Source organism: Metarhizium brunneum, chromosome 1 (assembly GCF_013426205.1).
Source record: "Metarhizium brunneum chromosome 1, complete sequence".
NCBI lineage: Eukaryota > Fungi > Ascomycota > Sordariomycetes > Hypocreales > Clavicipitaceae > Metarhizium > Metarhizium brunneum.
The window spans coordinates 8,314,334-8,335,165 of NC_089422.1; the positions used below are offsets into that span (position 1 = coordinate 8,314,334).

Consider the following 20,832-nt stretch of genomic DNA (forward strand, 5'->3'; position numbering starts at 1 on the left):
TTGTAAGCGACAAAAGAAAACAAAAAGAGACAGAACAATGTAGACAACGATAATATAAATCCAGCTTCAGTGGACATATGGATGAATCGCAACAGCGGCGGGGGTATCGGTGAGCAAGGACGCAAGTATAAAGGACGAGGCTGAACGATCCATTGTTTTCGAGACGAATGCGTGAATGAGTGCGCTCGTGCGTGAATTTGTAGGGTAAAGTGTATGTATCAAGAGCTGGAAATTTGAGGCGAATAATGAAAAAGGCCAGGTAAAGAAAACGCATGCAAAATGTTCGAAACGCCGTGAAACCCAGTTTTTGCGCCATGTATGCTGTCCCTTGGTATCTGCTGCGACCGTGTGCGCGCAGTAGGAATCTGTAAAACATTATTTTGGGTGGTAAAGAAAATAGCAAAATGAATGTATTCGGTGAGTGGTGATGGTCCATGTTGGAAGTGGCTACAAGCGTCCGCTGCGCCTGTCAGTCTAGTCGCGACAAGCGGTAAATGAGGGTATTAGCCGCCATCTGTTGGCAATTCTATCCCGCTGTCCCGATCCTGGGAAGTCTTTGGCCAAGGCGGTTCCAGGCCGTGGCTACCACTCTGTATCGTGGCTTCTTCCTGATATGAGACCTCATCATCATAGTCGTCGGATGGCGCCAACACCCGTCCGCCAAGCTTAACATCAGACACTCGAACGTTATATTGGAGGGCCTTTTGGCCCTCTTTGATTAGAGTCTCGGTAAAGTCGAGGCAGCGTTTCAGACTTTGGTTGATCCTCTGACTGTCAATAAGCAGTTCTTGGTGTTTGGTGAGGTCTAGGTGAAGCCGCCTTTCATCTCGTCTTCGTCGAGCATCCAGCTTCGCACCTGATAACATGATGTCTTCTGTGCTCATGGTATCATTGCTCGACAGATCGGTGTCATCAAACGAATCCATATCCCCTTCCAACTCCATCTCGTCCTCTTCGTCCACGTCAGACATATCTGTAGGTGGCTCGGTTAGAGCTAGAGAAGTCACCCGGCTAGATGCTGCTGACAGGGCTCCTGATCTAGAGAGACGGCGATAGCGTCGCAGCTCGGCGGTTTGTTTGCGAAGCTGCCGCTCTAGCGTTCTGTTGATAGCTTCTAGAGATGCGTTGGTAATCTCCAGGTCCTGCACCTTGCGTTCTCGACGTGCATTGGCAACGAGTTCGCTGACAGAATCACCAAAATGTGCAGACTTCGTAGGGCTCCGGGGTACTTGGGACACATCAGATTGGGCATCCCCCTCTCTTGATTCGGTTTCGTCTTGTAGCTCGTCGGCGACTTGAAAAATAGAGGCCATCGTCATGGCAGGCTGCGAGAAGCCAGGGCTCAACGGTGGGGACACCGAAGCTGTCTCGGAGCATTTCGTTGACAAGTTGAACCGAGGAAGTGTCAGTGGCTCAAAACCAGGAACACTTCCTGCTCTCCTGTGCCCGCCCATCTCCTTCGGCGCAGTGTCTATGCTTACTTTTCTTCGAGAAGCAGAGGACGCTTGCTGCGGTAATGACGGAGGGGATGATACAAGGGAGGTTCGTTTTGGAGATGGTGGCGAGGCGACATTGTTTCTCAATGTTTGCGACATGGCAGTTGATGCTGCCTTGATTGGTGACGCTGGTCGCTGAGGCGGTGGAATGTTAAATGCAGCATTAGGGTTGCCGGTAGGTGGTCGTGAAGTAGCTATTCGAGAGTTCGAAGACACAACGGATTCCGAGGTGGACTGGAGTATACCAGGCCTCAGGGACACGTCAGGTTTTCCGTTGGCGTAGAAGAATTTGGTTGTTGCGGATTCGGGATTCGGGCTCGCGAGAGAAATCGATGCAGCATTAGACGGCGGGCTAATGTTGCGGCCTCCATCGGCCGTTGACCCATTGGCATAGAAGAAGGTGTTGGCAGACTTCTGAGAAACCGACCCCGGTCTCTGCAAGCCTCCCTGTTGGATGCATCTTGCGTCGCTAGCATAGAAGAACTTGCTGGAGTCATTGGGGTCACTGGGAATATCCAACTGAGATGCTGTCTGTCTAGGCAGGTCATTCGCAGGCGGGGATACCCCCAGGCCAAGTCTGCTGGCGTTGTTGTTGTTGTTGTTTTCAAAACTGTCGCTCGTTCTCTCAGGGTTGGGGGTACCGTTCGGGGTGGAATTTGCACTATCGACCCGGCTTTGCCTAGTACCCGAGCGCGGGGTAATATTATGAGTCAAAAAGGCAGTTACGGGAGTAGAAACATCGTCTCGCGGGTTCTGAGAACCAGCAAGCGTCGGGGTCGAAGAGTGAGGCCGTCTTGCCAGAGGGGTCACAGGAGGTCCCTTGGCGGCAATCTTAGGAGTCAGAGGGGTTCGGTTAATAGATCTTGCCGCAGCAGCACTCAGCTGGGGCTGTCGAGGCCTTTCGCCGGGAGGCATATTCGTAAGGCTCGCTGGAGGGGAGCGCGTCTTCACGGCTAGCGAAATGACATGTTGCTTGTGGTGTTGAGAGGACGAACGCAACGACGCGTGGGACGCACCGGCAGTAGTAGCAATGACAGCAGCAACAGCTGGCGCCGGCGTGGTGGAGGAATTGGTGGTGTTAGCGGCCAGCCCAGGAGTGGGGAGCCTGGGCAGGTGCCGGGCACTGTGGCGTGACAACAATGGCAGGTGCGGCTGCGTCGGGGCCCCTCTTGGCGCCACTGTAGGTGACACTGTAGCGGTTACCCGGGGCTTCAGCGTCGGAGTCTGGCGGGGTGATGGCGAGTAAGAGGAAGGAGCAGAGACGATCCGGCGAGTCGTCGTCGCTGTGTTGCGGGCAGGGGGCGCGGCCGCGGGCGTGGGCGTCCCTGCGGGAGCAGATGCAATAGACGACCTCGACGGCTTGGACGACTTGGACGACTTGGACGGCCCGATGCGTGTCGACGATGCGGCACCGGTGGTTTTGGTCTCGGGTTGGGTGTTTTGGCAGCCAGAAGCAAAGTCGAGGCGTCGCATTTCCCGGCCTGTCAAGGTGCAAGTGCACAGCAACGACTCGGCTGCATCTGGCTGACACAAGGGAGAGTGAAGTTGGACAGGTGTCGTCTGAGCTGATGGACGGCATATGCATCAACTTTATGAATTAGGGGGCGGACCGGCGCGGCGGGACCAGACATGTGCAGATATGTGACGAATTGATGGACAAGGCCAGAAAGTGAACTTGGAAAGATCGATAAACCTACATTGCCTTAAGCTAGGCGCGAAGGAGCAGAAGAACATTGAAGTAAAAAAAGGGCGTGAATCGACTCAGCCATAGCACTTGCATCGTGCATAAACTTGCATTTCAAAACGATCAGATGTTTTCATTAGCTTATTTGGGAACTGGGGTCAAGGGGCGATCAGCCAACCACTGCGGAGTACGGAGTAAACGATTTAATGTTTGTGGTCTAGCCAGCGACAAGCCTATGGAGCCGTCGCACGCTTCCAACTCGAGCACTTTTCAAAACATGGTGTTGGCAGATCCCCCGTGCGTCACCGGCTCTTTCTTTTTGGCCAAGCTGATGGCAAAAATGGCACGCGTAGATGTGCGCCCTTGGGAGTTGCAGGTACAGGGGCAGGCAAAGAGCATTTGGGCAGATCAGATACCCAGCTATCGCGCTCCATATTATCATACAAACATGTATACTGCAATAAATTAGTGTATACTTCTTGGTGGGAAAATCTATTCTACAACAGACGTGCTAGTATGTACATACTACTAATAAAGGTTCTGTTCAGCCACCTGGTAGGTCTAACATTGCCGGGCCGCGTTTGTGCCATGTTTCAATGTTTGTTATTTGGAACGTGAAACCCTGACTTACCGCCTTGTGCACGTGTTATTCGAGGCTTTGTTTGTACACGCGCTCTAGCCACCTCCACACTTCAATGCATTCAAGCCCCACGTCTCATTCCGCAGCTACTATTAAAAGCATCACTCATGTCTTGCCCGTCTTTGCACTGTGTGGAAGAGGATCTTCAGCAAACAAAGTAATCCTCGCTGTTGCGGCCAATGCCCCGGGTGCTGCTGACTCTCTCATGAAGGCATGAGCACCTCGAGTCTAGCATTGACTGATAGTGCCCTGCGAAATACTACCTAGGTACGGAGTACTTGGTTATGCAAGACGTGACACGCGGACCGAGATTAAAAATGACAGGCCCACTTGCTTTATGCGTCCACAAAACGCGAACCAACCCGCGGGTTGAACTCAGTCATGCATGCTTGCAACAGCCACTCAGAGCAATGTGATTTGACAGAATAGGCAGTGTAAAGAAACATGTTATCTAGATAAACCTTAGGCCGAGCCAACTGAGACTCGTCATGGAGCTCAGCGAAACCTACCTGCCCATGGACAACCGCATCTCTTGGTCAGCCAGCGTTCCAGCGGAAGTGAGTTGTGCTATGACTCACTAGTTCTCGAATATCTCGAGATTGACATGTGAAACGCATCCCAAGTTCGCCACCCCAAGTGCAAAGTTCAGCCACCATTAATGCCGCCAAACCAACTCTCCAACGTCCTCGCGTGTTTAAATTGTACATAGCATATATTGAGTCCCAGATCGATCCTACCACATGGTTTCGTATCGCTGATCGCATCTCAAACGGCTAAGAATAGTCTTCCTTTACATGGCCTGCGTCCTCTTCGTTGCTTCGGAAAAGTAGATCCGACAGGCAATCAATAATTTGGTCAAAGAGGTGTATTGTACCACTGGCGAGCTTATTAAATTCGATTTGTAATCAATCATGAAATTCCACACCCATGATTCACAGAACAAAAATAAAAAAGAAAGAAACAACCACGGTTTCGCTCTCGCAGTGAGCTGACCAAGGCCTCATGGGCATCTGCTTGATTCCATGCCGTGGCGCGCCAAAAGGTGGAGAAATGGCGGGAATAAACGCCATTCAAACGTTGCAATTGATTCCGATTCCACATCGCCTTCTTGATTCGGCATCTAAGTCGGACACAAACTATGAGGCGTCAATTTAGAGTTGAAACGGCTTAGAAATTCGACGTCACTTGGTTTCGCAAATCGCAACGTCGATTTATACTTTCGTAATATATATGCAAGGCTAGGTTGCGATGGTAGTCGTAGTCTTGAGCAATCCCGCATCAAACTATATCACAGCGAGCAGTTATATGAAGCATCACTTCAAAAACGTGAATCCGCTGACCCGGCATACTAAAACTCGCAGATATATTAAACGCAAACTCCGCACACAACATGTCCATGAAAGCCATCGTCATCTCAGCATTCGGGCCTCCCGAAACTCTCGTCGTCAAAGAGGTCCCCAGACCAGCGCCTACTCCAAAAACCGCCCTCATCCGCATCCATGCCTTCGGCATCAACCACGCCGAGATGCACATGCGCCGCGGCGAATGGGCCGAATCCGTCCCCATCAGCGGCATAGAATGTGTCGGCACCGTCGAGACCTGCCCCGGCGGTGAGTTCTCACCAGGGACACCCGTCGCCGCGCTAATGGGCGGCCTTGGTCGCACAATCCCAGGCAGCTACGCAGAGTACACCGTCGCGAGCGTAAACAACATTGTTGCGCTTGGCACGCCCGGTGACGAGCTGCCTATGTCGTGGGCCGACGTTGCGGCGCTGCCAGAGAGCTACGCAACAGCCTGGACGTGTCTTTTTCGTAACTTGGACCTGAAGGCCGGCCAAAGGCTGTTGATCCGGGGTGCTACGTCGTCGTTTGGCCGCGCGGCAGTCAACCTGGCAGTTGACGCGGGAGCAGTGGTTACAGGGACCACTCGCTCGGAATCCAAGTTTGGCGAGTTGAAGAGGCTCGGCGTGACGAATGTCGTTCTTGAAGGCGCAAATCTCGGAGATAGACTTCAAGAGCAAGGTGCTTCCGGCAAGTTTGACGCTGTATTGGAGTTGGTTGGGAATTCTACCGTTGTAGAGTCCCTGAAACTGGTCAGGAGGGACGGCCGTTTGTGCCTCGCGGGCTGGCTAGGCGGACTTGATCCCATTCAGGGACCTGGACCGAAGCCCGGGTTCAATCCGTTGTTGCAAATGGCTAGCGGTGTTCATTTCAGCTTTTTTGGAAGCTTTGTGTTCGGGTCCGACGAGTTTCCCGTGTCGGATGTTCCGCTGAGGGACATTATCGACAAGGCGGCTGAAGGCAGGTTTGATGCCCGGCCGTGGAAGGTGTTTGGCTTTGGGGAGAGTGGAATTCGAGATGTGCATCGGGTCATGGAGGCGGGTGAGGCTGGAGGGAAGATGGTTGTGGCTTTTGAAGTAAACTGACACTATCAATGTCCATCTTAACTCTCTCCATGTTTGACTTCTGGAACCAGACCAGTTGCAGGTCCCAGGCCCCACCAGACGTACCTCTAAACTTACATGTAAAGCGTCTGGTCAATACGTGTAGCGGCCCCGCCGCGCCCTGAGCCACTAGTTGGCATCCCTTGCCAGTAGCTGCGCACATGCTTCCACTTGCCAGTAATAACCTCAACATCTGTCATCAAAGTCGGCTTTCAACCTCAACCATCCACCAAAGCTTCCAACACCAATCCTACCTTCGCGACCGCACGAGATCCCGGCCCATCGCGACCACTTACTATGGGCCTTCTCGGTATCTCCCTCATAGTTGCCTCCGTCGTCTACGTAATCATCCGACCGCCAGGCTGGCTAGCGCACATACTACTTCAATGGCGCCCCTCTGGAGGCGTAATTGCAGACACTCCAACAAGACAAAAGCGCGTCCAGGATGACACGGCGCCGAGGATACAAGAAGATGCCCTTTCCATTGAGGAACCTCTGCACTCTTTGAACGGCCTCGCAAAGAAAGCAACCCCAGCAGAATCGAAGCAGTTGAAAGATGCCGCAGTGATGCCTCCCTCCCCTCCGCAATCAGTCATCGAATTGCCCACGCTCATGGTCGACGAGCCCGAAGGTTCAACTACGCCAAAAGCAATGGCAAACAAGCCATCCGATCCAGTACCTAGCTTCTCGTTATCACCCGAACCGCTCACATCGTCCAAATCCTCGTCGAGCATGATGCCTCCTCCTCCTTTGCCGGCACGTCTGTCCGCAGGACGCATGCCAACGCTGCCTCAATTCCCAGCGCCCAACTCGGCCCAGCGTGCCCGCGGACCTGTTCCAAACCGTGGACCACCAGGGCTATCTGTCCCCAGCGCTGGTCTCACCCCTCCGCCAACGCATTCAAGCAAGCCCCAAAAACCTAGCCGCAAAGTACTGCTCGACCCAGGCCACTCGCCCCTGGACTGGGCACGTATATCCGGGCCCAACGCTGACCTGCGAGGTGTCGAGCCGTCAACGCCATATCTTCGCGTTACGCCGTCCATGTTGAGGAACCAGACGGGTCGCAAGGGCAAGGATGCTTGGATGGCGTTAAACGGCAAGGTGTACAACATTACGCCATATGCAAAGTTCCATCCTGGCGGTATTCCGGAATTAATGAGGGGAGCTGCCAGAGATGGTACCAAGTTATTCGGTGAGATCCACCCTTGGGTTAATTACGAAACCATGTTATCTGCGTGTTTAGTTGGATTATTGGTGGAGGAACCGGATGATGGTTCGCAGGAGAGTGAGATGGATAAGATGGATTAGACTTGTAACGCGGTCATGAACCTTGTTAGCTTTGATTTTTGTACAGCTTTTTGGCCGGCTTGGGATAGATCCGCCACAACGGACATATATACTTAGAGAAGATACCCCTGACAGAAAATATAGTACACAAAACCGTAACATCGCGATTGGGTATTATGACTCCCAGCTATCGTCGCTTACCAAATCTAAACTTAAGTTCATCTTCGCTATCATCGCTATCGGCTTGAATAGCTCGTAACGCTGGCCTTTGTCTTTTGGCTCGCTGGCCCGACAATGACTCCGCAGCAGACCTCTTCTCTTGTGTTGCTCTTGCCTGTCGGGATGAACTAGTCGATGTAGTTTGTGACGGTGTGGCCGTGACTTTCGTGCTACTTGTTCCCACAGAACCTGTCTGTTTTCCGGGTCGTACACTGTCAGGTGCGTCATCTTCCTCTTCACTCTCCGAAACGACAACATGAGTTGCGCGGTGTCGAGGCGATGGCTCTGCTACAGACGCTGAGTTTTGCGTGCTCTGAGCGGAGCGGACCTTAGTTGGTGACCTCTTCCGCTCGACACCTTCATCTTCCAGCCAGTAATTATCACCTATTCCAAACTCCTTGTTCTTGACCTCTTGCAGGGCAACGATGGTTCTGACGGGTAGTCTACCCGTTGCTTCGCCTCGTGATCGGAACTTTTTGAAATTTTTCATTCCATTCCATTTCGGATTCCAACGGCCATCAACAACATCTTTCTCTCTGGTTCTGGCATCTCGGGTCGATACGCGAATCTCCATCTCTTCCACTATGTTCAGACGGCGGATTTCAGCTAGGTCAATGTCGTCAGGCAGATTAGCCAGATCCTCACGCTCAGCACGAGCCCGGGCCTCCTCCTCTTCACGGTGACGAGCAGCCATGGCCAGAACGTTCAGCTTTTCCTTTGTCTTCTTCGCTGTGACTGTGGCAGGTTCTGGCTCGGGCAACGGTGAAGGTGGAGCAAAGTCTTCACCTCTTTCTAGTCGTTGTCGCTTGAATCTAGCTACTGCTGGTGCCATGCCGTCCATGAGATCATCCTCTATTGAGGCTGTCCTTTTCCGTGCCTGACTATCGTATATGCCAGGGGGTGGTTGTGATCCGGCCATATCAGGCTCCTGTGAAACGAACAGGCCCCCTTCATCCTGTTTTTCCGCCCGGCCTGGCGCGGAGTCTCGAGGCAGAGAACCCACGACTAGGTCGTCCATGTCAATGTCGGCATCATCGTCAAATCCAGCGAACCGTCGCTTTACTGGTCTCGTGGTTCGAGTCCTTCTTGGTTGTGGTTGTTCCTCGATAAGTGGTTCGGTTTGTACGCTGGTAACATTTTCCGTCAAGGTTGGTTCAGGTTCGCCATTTTCCGCTGTTTGACTAGCTGGTGCTGATTCAACTTCCAGCGGCCGCCGAAGTATTTTGGCATCCTTGGTCAAGATGGCCTCTAAGAACTCATTTTGTTCTATGGGTCTGTGGTCGAGCCGTAATGATACAGCAGTGATGAATTCTGTGTACCACTCGATGTGTCCTCCTTTAGCTGGCAAATACCTAACAAGAACCACACCCTTGCCTTCGCTTCCATCATCAAAAGAGCCAAGGCCCTTTTCTCCCGCAACTTGTTTCACAAAACGGACGAATTCGTCCGTGTGAGTCTCACCAGTTGTGATGGATTCAAAAATAGCCTTTCCGCCACCATTCGTAATTGGCGCCATTAAATTATTGTACTGAGTTTTGTCGTAGAAAATAAAGGTATAGCCTTCAAAAACGTCTTTCCGGTCGCGATCCGGAGCATATATCGAATCCGGATGCTGTACGGGCTCGCCTCCACGCGGTGGTAGGTGCTCCATTGCACTTGGCCAATATGTGTCGAAATCCTGTTCCAAAGAGCTAGGCTCTGAAGCGTCATTTGCTTCTGCGGCTTGCGTTATCGCGTCCAAAAAGGTTTCTGTCACAACATATTTTCCGTTTATGAGGGCTTGCAACCCTTTTGCCGTATTGCGTTTTCTTGACACTACATGGGTTGTGTGCTCGATATTATAATCTGTCAGAAGCTTAACGTCAAGTTGCTCAAATCGTTCTTGGAGCGTAGTGAGCGGGTCCGTTTGTAGCTCTTTGCTGGTGAATGAGAAAGTAAAGGCCACCGGAAACCAAGTTATCCTATATTACCATGAGCGTTATAGGAAGCCAACGGCACAAAATCATACCATACCTAAACTTGCTCGGGCATTTGCCCATCGTAACCTCAAGCTCCGCTTCAGCGGCAACATATTTTTCACCCCGAATTTTCCGGCCATTGACAACTGTACCAATCTTTGTGCCCAAATCTTCGATTGTAAGCTTCGACCGACCAGTCAAATGCTGTGCAAATCCGGCCTTGACGGTTTCAACAGTTATCGTCAAGTGCTTCCGCGAAATAGTTGTGTGAGATATTGCCAGCTGTCCCGCTGATGAAACAGAAAGTCAGTATTCGAATGAATGAAAGAAGCGAAAGAGCTTGGAATAACGTACGCTCAGATGCCGTTCGGCCAAACAAGTAAGTCTTGCCGGGACGAAGCCAGAGGCGCCGTCCTACAAAGTAGTTAGTCGGGCCAGTATGGCGTAATCAGTTCACATGGACGGACCATCAAACGCATCTTTACTTTCCAGGAGCCACATTTTCGAGGCTCCGTACTAGAGCAGGCATGTCTCCAGGTATCCACGAAAGACTGAGCAAACCAGGTGTTTCTGATTAAGGCCGGAAGAACGTGAACTTCTGGCGGGGCGACATCTGGAGGAACGCGTTGGTGGCGCCTGCCAGTTGAACGCCAGTTCACGTGCGCAATTTGACAAGGGTTGTATCGCAGTTCGTAGAGGGTCAAGTACTCCGTACTAACACACAACAGATTGTACGTGGGGTGGCCACGCCCTTTTTTTCGTGCAACAGGTTTCCTTTCAACGTCAAACAAGTCATCCATAGTCAAATGACGCATATTTGTTCTATTGAATTCAACACCGCGTCGTCGTGTGATGTTTATAAAGCTCATACCTCTTCAAATACGTAAGCTGAGGTCACGCCGCTCAATCATATTATAGCGTCTCGTTAATTGAACCACTTGCGCGGATGATTACCTTATGTACGACCCTTTTCCCTTTGTTCGCTGCCAATGCAATTAACGCTGCGGATGACATACAGATACCATGCAGAAACCTCTATTGATTTTTGTGATTCCTATTTCTGGTTTGACTTTAGACCTTTTCTAATCGACAACAGTCGGTCACAATCTTCTTTCTACCCGCTTTCCTGCCTGCTTGACACAACTCTTCGTTATTCTCAATCTTAACTCGGTCAATATTGTCGGGGGATTCGTTAAGCATCCTAGCAATCTCGTCCATTTCGCCGACTTTCCAGCCTCTCACTGCCATGAGGCAAAGTGCTGCAGCGATATACATCAATCCGGTGAATAACTGCGTCCCAAGGTAGCTCCCAGTGCCCTGGACGATTTGAAGCGCAATAGGCTCGCTAAATAAGCAAGGCATTGCGATGATGAGCCAAGTCAAGCACAGCGCGGAAGGAACGTTTTTCAAACCAACCACTTCAGCTGTAACTGGGCCAATTGTGGTCCAGAAAGTACCAGCAACACTGCCGCAGATAATGGCAAAGAAGATCAGTACGCCATAGACTTTGGCGTTGATCCAGATAACCAACGCAAACACACCGGCCAGGAACGTCATGAATCCAGACATGTTGATTCGACCTGTTTGATCACTAAAATACCCCACGAAAGGCCGACCAACTCCTTGACCCAGGTTAAAGAATGCACTGATGAGTGCAGCTTGTGAGCTCCCGAGTCCGATCTGGTTCGCATAGTTGGCTAAACTGAAGATAAGCACGACATAACCCAGCATACTAAACCAACCAAACCCAAGAAGCAACAGAAATTCGGGTCGTTTCAAGAGTGTCGTGTCAAACGCCAACTGGCTGGATCCAATAATCTTATTTCGATCCTTTATGAGTAAGATACAGGCCGTGTTGACAACAAAGGCCAGTATTCCTAGGATTCTGAACGCCCAATCTAGGCCCATATCCCGGATCATAGCACCAGCAGCGAACGAGTATAGTAGGCCCCCAAGGCCAGAGCCACAAGCGGAAAATCCATTGGCTAGAGATCGTTTTGTGGTGAACCACTGTGGCACAATTCCAACTGAAGGTGTAAACAAGAACCCCATACCGAGGCCAAAGAGAACGCCCTGCGTTAAAAAGAGATGCCAGATCTTGCTTGCTAAACTAGCACAGATGAGACTTGCTGTTTCCATAATAACACCCATAAACATGGTTGGCTTGGTTCCGAATTCTCGCACACATATCGTTGCGACTGGAGAGATGATGAGTGCGCAGCTAATGCTCAGTGAGCCCACAAAGGCATATTGCAGTGGGGTGGCCTCGGGAAACGTCTTGTTTGCCAGATAATGGGCGAGAAAGACACCATAGCTTGAGTTTAGGCCCCAGGTATGTGCATTGACAAGAGCCACGCAGGCGGTGCAAACCCATCCATAGCCTCCATTTGGGGGTGGGGGTGGGACATAATTGGCATCGGAATTGGATTGCGCTTCTATTGACGATTGCAAGTTCCGTTTCTCTGGATTCGAAATCCCTTGCGCACCTGCATCACTGCTTGGTTGTACCAGAGTGTCTCGGTTAAGAAGCTGTTTCTTGGCCAGCGATTGGTTGGCCGTGTCCATATTCCGCTCCATGTTCACCCTATATCAGCGATACAGGATTCGTTGCCGTCGCGAGAAAGCTGGGTAGGTGGCGAGGAACAAGTAGAGGATACTATTTCCTCCATCCCCAGATAAAAAAGAGGAAGAAGAGCTGAAATTCATGACCAGGCGCATCGGAAGCCGATCCCGCGGCCTTGATGAAAAGCGATTAGAAATCCGCCCCCAGAAACGGCATAGCGGACCACTTTTTTGGGATCTTCAACCGCCACTTCAGGACATATGACGGAAATATTGGCCGGAAATAGGGCCAACCCCTCAATCAACTGTGTCCGCTATGATTAGCCCTCGGCAAATCAAATCGGTTGAATAATGCCAGGTAGTTTCTTGGACTTCGCGAAGTCCATCTTGGTCGTACTGGGGCTCCTCCCTAGAACCATGCACACATAGGTAGATTGGCTATCTTTGCTGGCCCTGTTGCAGGAAACGCTCCTGTTGCTGGAGGACAACAATATGACGGTAGGATAGTCGATGCGTCTGACCAGACGGTTACGAAAAACTGTGGGTCTCTCTTGTGCGGCGCATAACCGAAGACCACCTCCGATTCTCGGATTATAATCCGGCGTTACGGAACTGTGACTGAATTTGAGGTTCCCATCTTGGCTCAGAAAGCTATCCTCGGATTGCTTCTCCCGAAGAATGAAGAAAACCCACTGGATAATTCATCAAATTCAAAAACTTATTTTCCGTCATGGAGGCGCCGAGTTCATTAACGAAAGCTGACACCTAGGCAGGTACCTACTAGTCATTTAGGTACGTGGACTCGGCCGGCCGCCAGCCTTAGGCTGGCTTCGGAGACCGCCGATGAAGTCCGCTGACAACACGTCTACCCGTTACTCATCGGTTGATGATTTTGGGCTCTGTCTCGTTAATTTATCAATATGCACGCGGTTTCCACCGGGGGGACATATCAAGGTCCAGCCCACCTCATTTTAGAAAGCAGACGCCGGATCAAAGCGATCTTGGTGGGTGTTTCGTTACGGCCTGGGAGACTAGTGCCGTATATCGTAGCCAACACCGGCGACCGCCAATCTCCTCCAGACTGCAATGCTTAAGTATAACGCGGAAAATTTCTTGTTTACAACGTGGATAGCGGAGTCCACTTCTAGAAGATCCATCCCAGATACTCGCCAGCTTCACTTAATTATCGTTGACGTTCGACAGAACACTTTAAAGCGACTACATGAAACAAAATAAGACAACATCAGAGGTGGGCATTAATAACGTAGCTCTCAAGACTATCGTATACACAAAAATAGCTTTTCTTCGATGGATAGCAAAATAAAGCAGTACATACGACAAATCAGACCTAGACGCCGTGGCCCAAAAGCAATATTTGAAACAAATGCTCCCCTCTCGATTGGTATCATTTCTCCTCTTTTCCTTTACCAACTCCTTCGTTAGAATCGAGTCACAAAATGAGGGCGATGCTCTTAAACCTGTTGACGCTCGCTCTTTCTGCGATCCTCACGAGCTTTTTCGGACCAGGGGAAGTGGAAGACGGGAACCTGGAAGAAAGAGTTGCTGCGAATTAGTGAGTATATGGTGCAACTTTCTTCGATCTTGGCCGTAATAGGATTGAACAAACCTGCTGTCCTGAATACCAGCCAAAGCACAATACCAGGCAAGGAAGGCGGCAAGGAAACCAAACACACCGCCAGTCTTCTGCAGAGCGACAGCGGCAGTTGCGTTGCCCATGTCATTGGCATACTGCTCGCAAGCAAGGAATAGGAAAGCCAGATCCAGAGTGAAGAAAAGCAGGAAGAACATGACAGTCGATCGAAGGGTACAGAGAAGGAGCATCGTCGTAAAGATGAACCAGCCAGTCAAGAAAAACCCAAGAGGACTGGAAACATGGCCCTCGTATGGGCCGGTCGGCGCAGTAATTCCCCAATTAGGGGTTAACAGGATAGCATACGAAATCCAGAAGCCACCATAAGAGGACAGAGCAGTAGCACCAAAGGTATTTCCGCAGGCAATTTCCCTGACGTAGTTGATTAGATTCAACACTTTAAATTCGTCCTCAGAGAAACCAGCACAGAACTTACCACATGCCAGCCAACAGTTGTACCAGGCCGCCATATCCAAACGCCAAGGGAACAACAATATTAGGCTCCTTGACACCGCGAGTGTGGGTGTTGATAGCAGAGAGCACGAAAGTAGTCAAGGCGAAAGCAGAGAGGCCAAGCGGAGCCGGGTTAGCGAATTTGCGGTGTTCATAAGGCTTCCACAGCCCAGGGTTCAGTGAGCCTCCTGATGCAGCGGCAAAGCCTGAATCCACCTGCGAGATGTCGTGGTGGTGGTGGTAATGACGTTGTTGAACACCATTGACACCGTTCGGCTCCTTCTCAACGGAAGTGGCTGGGGAGTTTATGTTCTCGGTAGCCATTGTGGTGGGAGAAGCTACTCAAATTGGGCGAGCAAGGAGGTTTCTTCTTGATATGTAGAGGACTGCAACTCAGTTTCACACTGGGGAGGAGCTCATATCACAACAGCACAACGAGACAAGATCAAGAGAGGTCCCAAGAGAGGTGGGGAGGGAGGGTCTCCCATTTTATAAGCTCACTGGGTGAACAGTAGGTTAAAAGCAACGGATGGAGGGGATAGACAGAGGTGGCCGTTGGGTCCTCCCGAGGAGGGCGGTTTGTCAGGGTCCACGACGGTGTGAGTGCCTGACACAATCATGGTTCGTTCTGGTCGACTGCATAGCACGGGGGATTCCGCAGACTCATGGACAAGAAAGCGGCCGGGGGTTGCACTGCTTCGTTTCTCGTCCGGGCCAGCGCGAGCTTCAAAGCCATCGTGTGTGGATATCAATGGAAGGATGGGACATGCGACGCGGGATGGCACCAGTCCGAGGTGCAGGTACGTACCGGCATGTACTCGGTTGCTCCAGAGAAGCTCACCTCACGGCAACTACTCCGTACTAGCGCTCAAGTGCTACCAGACGACAAGAACATTTGAACCCAGGCCCACGGCGATCACTAGGACGAGCGGGAAGCTGTCCAGATTGGGGCGGCACAGAGCTAGAATGGGCCTCAAGCTGTTCAAGGCCTCAAGTGCTCCCTGGAACTGTCTGGTCGGCCAACCCCTGTCGGCGTCGCAGCAGGTGGGCGCGTCTTGGTGCCAGGTCTGGACGAAGGGATGTCGATGGGCTAGACCAGGCCAGCCAGCCAGCCAGCCTTTTTCGTCTTGGCCAAGTCGCCTGGCTCCATTTCCTGTGCCAGCTAGTGCCCTGGCGGTGGGTCGGGACTCGGGAGTCGAGGATCGCCTGTTGCTCAGCCAGAGCCAGCTCGCAACCTTCGCGTATCGCCGTGTCTCTGCGTGCCACCGAGAGACACCCAGGCTGCTTCAATAGCTTGTTGTGAGAGGCCAGCGGGGAGCAGCGAGACAATTCAAATACCCTCGGATGGCCCAGCGGGGGTATTCCATCATTGACAGTGGCAGGCGGGCATCAAGACGCCGGAATACCAACACGAACCGGACCAGACCCCTCTTTCGCGCTCGTCTGCCCACCCTCAACAGCAGGTCCATGTGTTTCAGAGTATGACAACTTTTAATTGAGTGACCCAAACTTTTAGCTTTGGGTCTTTTATGGTGTCCTCAATGATCCTCCCCGCCCAAAGACCCCAGACAAGTTTCTTTTCTCAGAACCCACTCTGCGCAATTGACTCGCGTCAATGGGGCGGTTTGTCCGGCGAGAGGCGGCATTACGAGCATATTTCAATCTAAGCCACAAAGAAAAGAAAGAAAACCTTCCGATCATGTACGGAGTAGGTGGGACAGGAGAACCGCTGTTATTCTCGCATGTACGGAGTACATACATACATCCAAGCCGCTCAAGGCATGACCTCGTGAGCCAGCAAGTCAATGTGCTGCGACGGCTTATGGAATACAAGCGCAAATAAATTACGGGAATGGATTTGTGAAAACAGACGGATGCAGAAGCGACTGCCGCTGTCACAATGGCGCCACAATGGTTGCATGTGGTGCATAGACAATTTCGAACATTTTTCGCACCTCTTGGCACGCGCCTTGGCAGAGGAGATATTCCTGCGGATTATCGATCGATAACACAGTTCCTTGTTTAACGCCCGCTACCAGGCATTTCATGCGGGCGCAGACTGATCTCCCGAAGATCCGCTATATCACCGACAGGGAAACGTGGCAGCAAATTTGCTCGCGGCTCAGCTGTTCTCGACCTGTCGTCGACGACCAGACTAAAGTGACTGCAAAGTCGACAACCTACGTATATGATAGAAGCAAGACCAAGGTACGGAGTACAAACCGGAGTGATACGAGATGGTAACTACTTTACAGCCGATTGGGAATGATCCCCCAACACTGGCTCGAAAATCCTGGCCATTGCAACACAGCTAGCAAGTACTATTACATATGCAGGGCCCCGGATCGAGCGATCGGCGAATCCTTCAACAACCAACATTTAGAGGCGTTATTTGTAATTGATGAGGGTGTTATTACTATATACGGTTCCATTGTGGTGCTCCGTACTCCATACCAGGCAGTTCTTTGTGGCTCTGGACAAATATGTATGATGTCTAACGGCGCTCAGGCTGCAACGATATATATGCACAAGAGTCAAAGCTTTCGCATTCCTATTCAGTACATTCAGCATAGGAAACATGGGCCAGAGAGGTGTCTTAGCCACGTCAGAGCGCCTATCTTTTTTTTTTTTAGCGAGAGTCTGGATGAAAACACCGATCCTGGTACGAGGCTCTGGATTCGGAGATTTGCCTCGACGCTTTTACGCCAAGTATGTATGGCTCGCGAAACAAACCTTTAGCACCCGTCAACGGCAGCAACTGATGGGTGGGCGTGGCTGGTGGCTGGCTGGCTAGTCTCTTGGGGAATGCGATCTGCGGTCTCTTTCCGCAACCTCTCCAGAGACTAAATCGAAGGGGGCGTCATGTACAGCTTCCTTACGGCCGGGGCTTTTGGCTAGTTGGCGGTCTAATTGCATCATGATGTGAGATTCGAGCACCAAGTCAAGATCAGTCGATACAACTAACAAGTCGACTTTGGGCATATCAATCCATAACGCGGCAATCCGGTCATCTGGAACAAGTGCGGTGGTGCAGAGTATGCGGTTTTCAACCGAAAGCAAGTCCTCGTCAGCAGGTATAATAACTACGTACTAGCCTGGAGCGGTAATGCCATATTTCTCATGTAGTACTACCAGTTGACATCTGTTACTACTGAAAGCCACAGCGAAACCAATGCGGCCGAATCCTGCAAATACATTTGCCAACGAGCATCATAGCCACGGTCCCATCCGACAAGAGACCTGCCAAGCTTGACGGGTGAGAGGACATCTGTAACAGTGGAGAGATATGTCATGTACCCCATGCTTGGCGTTGCCGCAGCTGTGGTTCTACAATGCAGCTCTTCTTGCTCGACCGGCCTGCCCTGAGCCTTGCTTGTGCAGTGCCGTGCGTCCTTGCCGGTCGAAATACTAGTTTGTCTGGGCGACTCGGGGCAGTCGTCTCCGCACAACCTGCTTCCCTGTCCGGCGGACTCTGGACGAACGTCCTGGCGATATGAGCCCATCGCGTTATTACCTGTAGAACCCGGCTCAAAAACGCCATCCGCTCGGGCGAGCATTCTGGAGCCCCAAGACAAGTCTGCAGGGCCCCATGGGTCACTAGCATGTTTCCGGGGAACAAGGAGACGCGGAGAACCGGAAGGCTGCTCTAAAGGCCTCCCGCCACTGCCTTGCCTACACACGACTCGAGCTGGGCAGGTCGGGCAGGTCGGGGTAGTGTCTGAACAAAGAACACCATGACGTTGTCGATCGCCGTCCGTGCAATAGTCTAAAAACCACATTTGCTTGCCATCTCAAGGCGGGGTCGATCTGAATGCAACCTCTCAACCGCCGGCGCCGACACAATGGAAGCGAATTAGCTACCTGTACATGGATGGAGAACTCCATCGTTGTGTATCGTGACCTCGGGAGGGAAATGATGCATAGAAATGGGAGACTTGTGGGAGACTGGTGTCACGGCGCAATTTTCGAATGTATGGCGCTACCACCAACGAGATGACTACAGAGATGACTGTGAGCAGAATCAGCAGTGACAGGGGAATCATAAGTGCATTCCGCACTGAAAAAAAAAACTACCGGCTCTCACGAGGGTCCGTATGGGATACAATTCCATGGGGTTCAAGTGTCAAGTGTCTGGATTAAGAAAAACTGTAGGTCAATCGCCTAGTTGAATATGACGGCGGTAACACAGCCCGTGAAACTAACATCGCCCGCTAGTATAATACGGCGCCAGCTCAAAAAGAAATAAAGTATTTATCAAGACCAAATGTGAAGCAGGGATATCATGTCTCAGGGCGGTGTTACTGGCTCTACCCACAGCATCAAATCACAGTTTCAACTCGGTTGTATAAGCGGACTACAGCAATGCGCCGAATTGCCGTCTGCGCGGCCTGATTTATCAATCCAAGTATTGGCCGTGTTGGCAACAAGTGAAAAGATCAGGGGCTCGGGCATCCAATGCCGATGGTGGCGTTTGGGGGCGACACTCACATTGCGCCAGCCAAGTCTGTTTAGGCAATCCTCCATTGACCCGAGAGGCGCAAGTGGCGCGTTCGATTTCGAAGGACTACGGACTACGGAGTACTTAGTACCACGATTTGGATCTGAGGTTTTTCGAATCAGGCAATTTCGCCTGGCCCGATGACCTCCTCGTCCGACCAGCATGTTCCTTCCCGCCAATGAGCAAATCGTGGCGCATCAACATGCGACGGTCTCGTCAAGACATTCTCATCGACATCGACAGCGTGCGCAAAACTACATTCATATGCCGAACCTATTGACGGGGATGAAGCATGCTGAAGCAAGCCAAGGTCCTCGTAGCGACCAGCTTCACAGCACTTCAACAAGACCGAGCCGTCAAAGCTAACCGATATTGCCTCTAGTCCAACTTCGCCATGACGACAGTCACACACATGAACAATCAAGCCACCACCGTTATGCTCCTAGGGTTAAGATTAAAAATCATGCACTTTGAGACTAGAGTAATTTGTCATTACGAGCGGAACAAGCCAAATGTCTTCATTGGCAGAAAAACAGAGTAATAAACTCACAGGAATCATCCAAGTGCGGAGGGACCCAAAATACACAAATCATGGCGCAATGCAGACACCCAGTCGCCAAAGAGCACAACCCTATATTTAGCAAACATATACATAACCACTACATACCTCCGTTCGCTAGCCGCGATAAAACTTGTCTACTTTAGAATGAAACTCAACCTTTGCACAGACGCTTAGTCGCTTGTCGTTTCATTCAGGGTAAAGTCGCAGGACAAGACCGAGCCCATCCACCCGGGTAGGTAGCATCGTCGGAGCCGGGCGATTCCAATCCTCGGACGAATCCAGAAATCTATTACACTTTTCCCCTGCATCTCACACCGAAATGCACCACGGAGTACATATGTATGTACATATGTACATACAGGAACCTGGAGTGACATTGATACATATTAGCAACCCCCACCACCACGTTCCCCAACCTCTTCCCCCTCCGACCTGGGCTTCTCGAATCCGAGAGCAGACAGGGCTGCAGGAAACCACTCAAAAACATGTCCTTCTTAGCCAACCCAACCCATTTCGGGTCGATGGATATCAATAGCCGTCTGTCAGAGCCCAGGGCCGCTGTTCCGCCGATTTGTTAAGACGAGGCCTCTTCTCCGCGACAGGAAACGCCCCCGAGGCAAAGACGGCACCAAGTGGGAACGTAGCCGCCAACAACCAACAATTCCGGATGCGTGGCATCGTCAACGAACGAAATGCACACCATTCTCACCACCGCCCCTTGTCGTTGCGGGCCTGCGTGCCCTGACGCTCTCCAGCAGCCACACGACAGGGGTAGGATGCAGAATGCATGCATCGCCGTGCACTTGTTGAAAATGCGTGGTCAGCATAATACCGAGTACGTCTATGTCCACCGCACTCTGCGACGGACTCGAACGTTAAATCCTCCGTGACTACATACATACGCAGGTAGGTGGCATCACCGTTGGCTCACTGCCTGCCTTGCAAGGGTATGTGTGCAATGCTCTACAGAGCACCGAGCAGTCTATGTACGGGCTGATCAGCTTTGCCCACCTGCTTGCTTGCTAACGTACGAACCCGTCGCTCTCATTGGCCTCCAGTCGAGATGCGCGTCCTCGGCGATGCATTCAGCCGTGGCGAGGGAACCGCCCAAGCTCAATTTATACCCATGGAAATCTAGCAAACCCACGTTCTCTGCGCTTTCAGCCAGCCCGCCTGTCCCGCCCCCAGCAATTCATTACGAACAAACCCACGGGGAGAGAAGGCCTGGACCTGGGGTTGACTAGTCTGCCTGAGGATACGGAGTACTAGTAGGAGTATCTGCATCGAAGAAAAGATTTTGCACAAGCATCCTAGTTGCTCTCGTGTCCACTCGCCTGGCTCTCTGGTTGAGGAGTCCTCCGACTAACAAACCCCCTTGT

General features: G+C 51.5%; 6 protein-coding genes across 6 annotated transcripts; 2 read left to right on the plus strand and 4 right to left on the minus strand.

Moving 5' to 3' along the window:
* Positions 1–503: 503 nt before the first annotated feature.
* On the minus strand, positions 504–2,969 carry G6M90_00g025340 (uncharacterized protein; the record flags this gene model as incomplete). Its single annotated transcript, XM_014692563.1, has 1 exon — positions 504–2,969. One exon carries the CDS (start codon positions 2,967–2,969, stop codon positions 504–506), a length of 2,466 nt encoding a protein of 821 aa, XP_014548049.1.
* A 2,241-nt stretch (positions 2,970–5,210) lies between these two features.
* On the plus strand, positions 5,211–6,245 carry Cryz (Quinone oxidoreductase; the record flags this gene model as incomplete). The annotated part of the gene is made up of 1 exon (XM_014692562.1): positions 5,211–6,245. One exon carries the CDS (start codon positions 5,211–5,213, stop codon positions 6,243–6,245), a length of 1,035 nt encoding a protein of 344 aa, XP_014548048.1.
* Positions 6,246–6,560: 315 nt separating this feature from the next.
* Positions 6,561–7,571, plus strand: Cyb5r4 (Cytochrome b5 reductase 4; the record flags this gene model as incomplete). The annotated part of the gene is made up of 1 exon (XM_014692561.1): positions 6,561–7,571. The coding sequence occupies one exon, from the start codon at positions 6,561–6,563 to the stop codon at positions 7,569–7,571; it is 1,011 nt and encodes a 336-aa protein (XP_014548047.1).
* Positions 7,572–7,737: 166 nt separating this feature from the next.
* On the minus strand, positions 7,738–10,228 carry nbn (Nibrin; the record flags this gene model as incomplete). The annotated part of the gene is made up of 4 exons (XM_014692560.1): positions 7,738–9,730; positions 9,783–10,017; positions 10,082–10,141; positions 10,195–10,228. 4 exons carry the CDS (start codon positions 10,226–10,228, stop codon positions 7,738–7,740), a joined length of 2,322 nt encoding a protein of 773 aa, XP_014548046.1.
* A 570-nt stretch (positions 10,229–10,798) lies between these two features.
* G6M90_00g025380 (uncharacterized protein) lies at positions 10,799–12,304 on the minus strand (the record flags this gene model as incomplete). The annotated part of the gene is made up of 1 exon (XM_014692559.1): positions 10,799–12,304. The coding sequence occupies one exon, from the start codon at positions 12,302–12,304 to the stop codon at positions 10,799–10,801; it is 1,506 nt and encodes a 501-aa protein (XP_014548045.1).
* Positions 12,305–13,761: 1,457 nt separating this feature from the next.
* On the minus strand, positions 13,762–14,717 carry acpA (Acetate permease A; the record flags this gene model as incomplete). The annotated part of the gene is made up of 3 exons (XM_014692558.1): positions 13,762–13,852; positions 13,917–14,312; positions 14,377–14,717. 3 exons carry the CDS (start codon positions 14,715–14,717, stop codon positions 13,762–13,764), a joined length of 828 nt encoding a protein of 275 aa, XP_014548044.1.
* Positions 14,718–20,832: the final 6,115 nt, after the last annotated feature.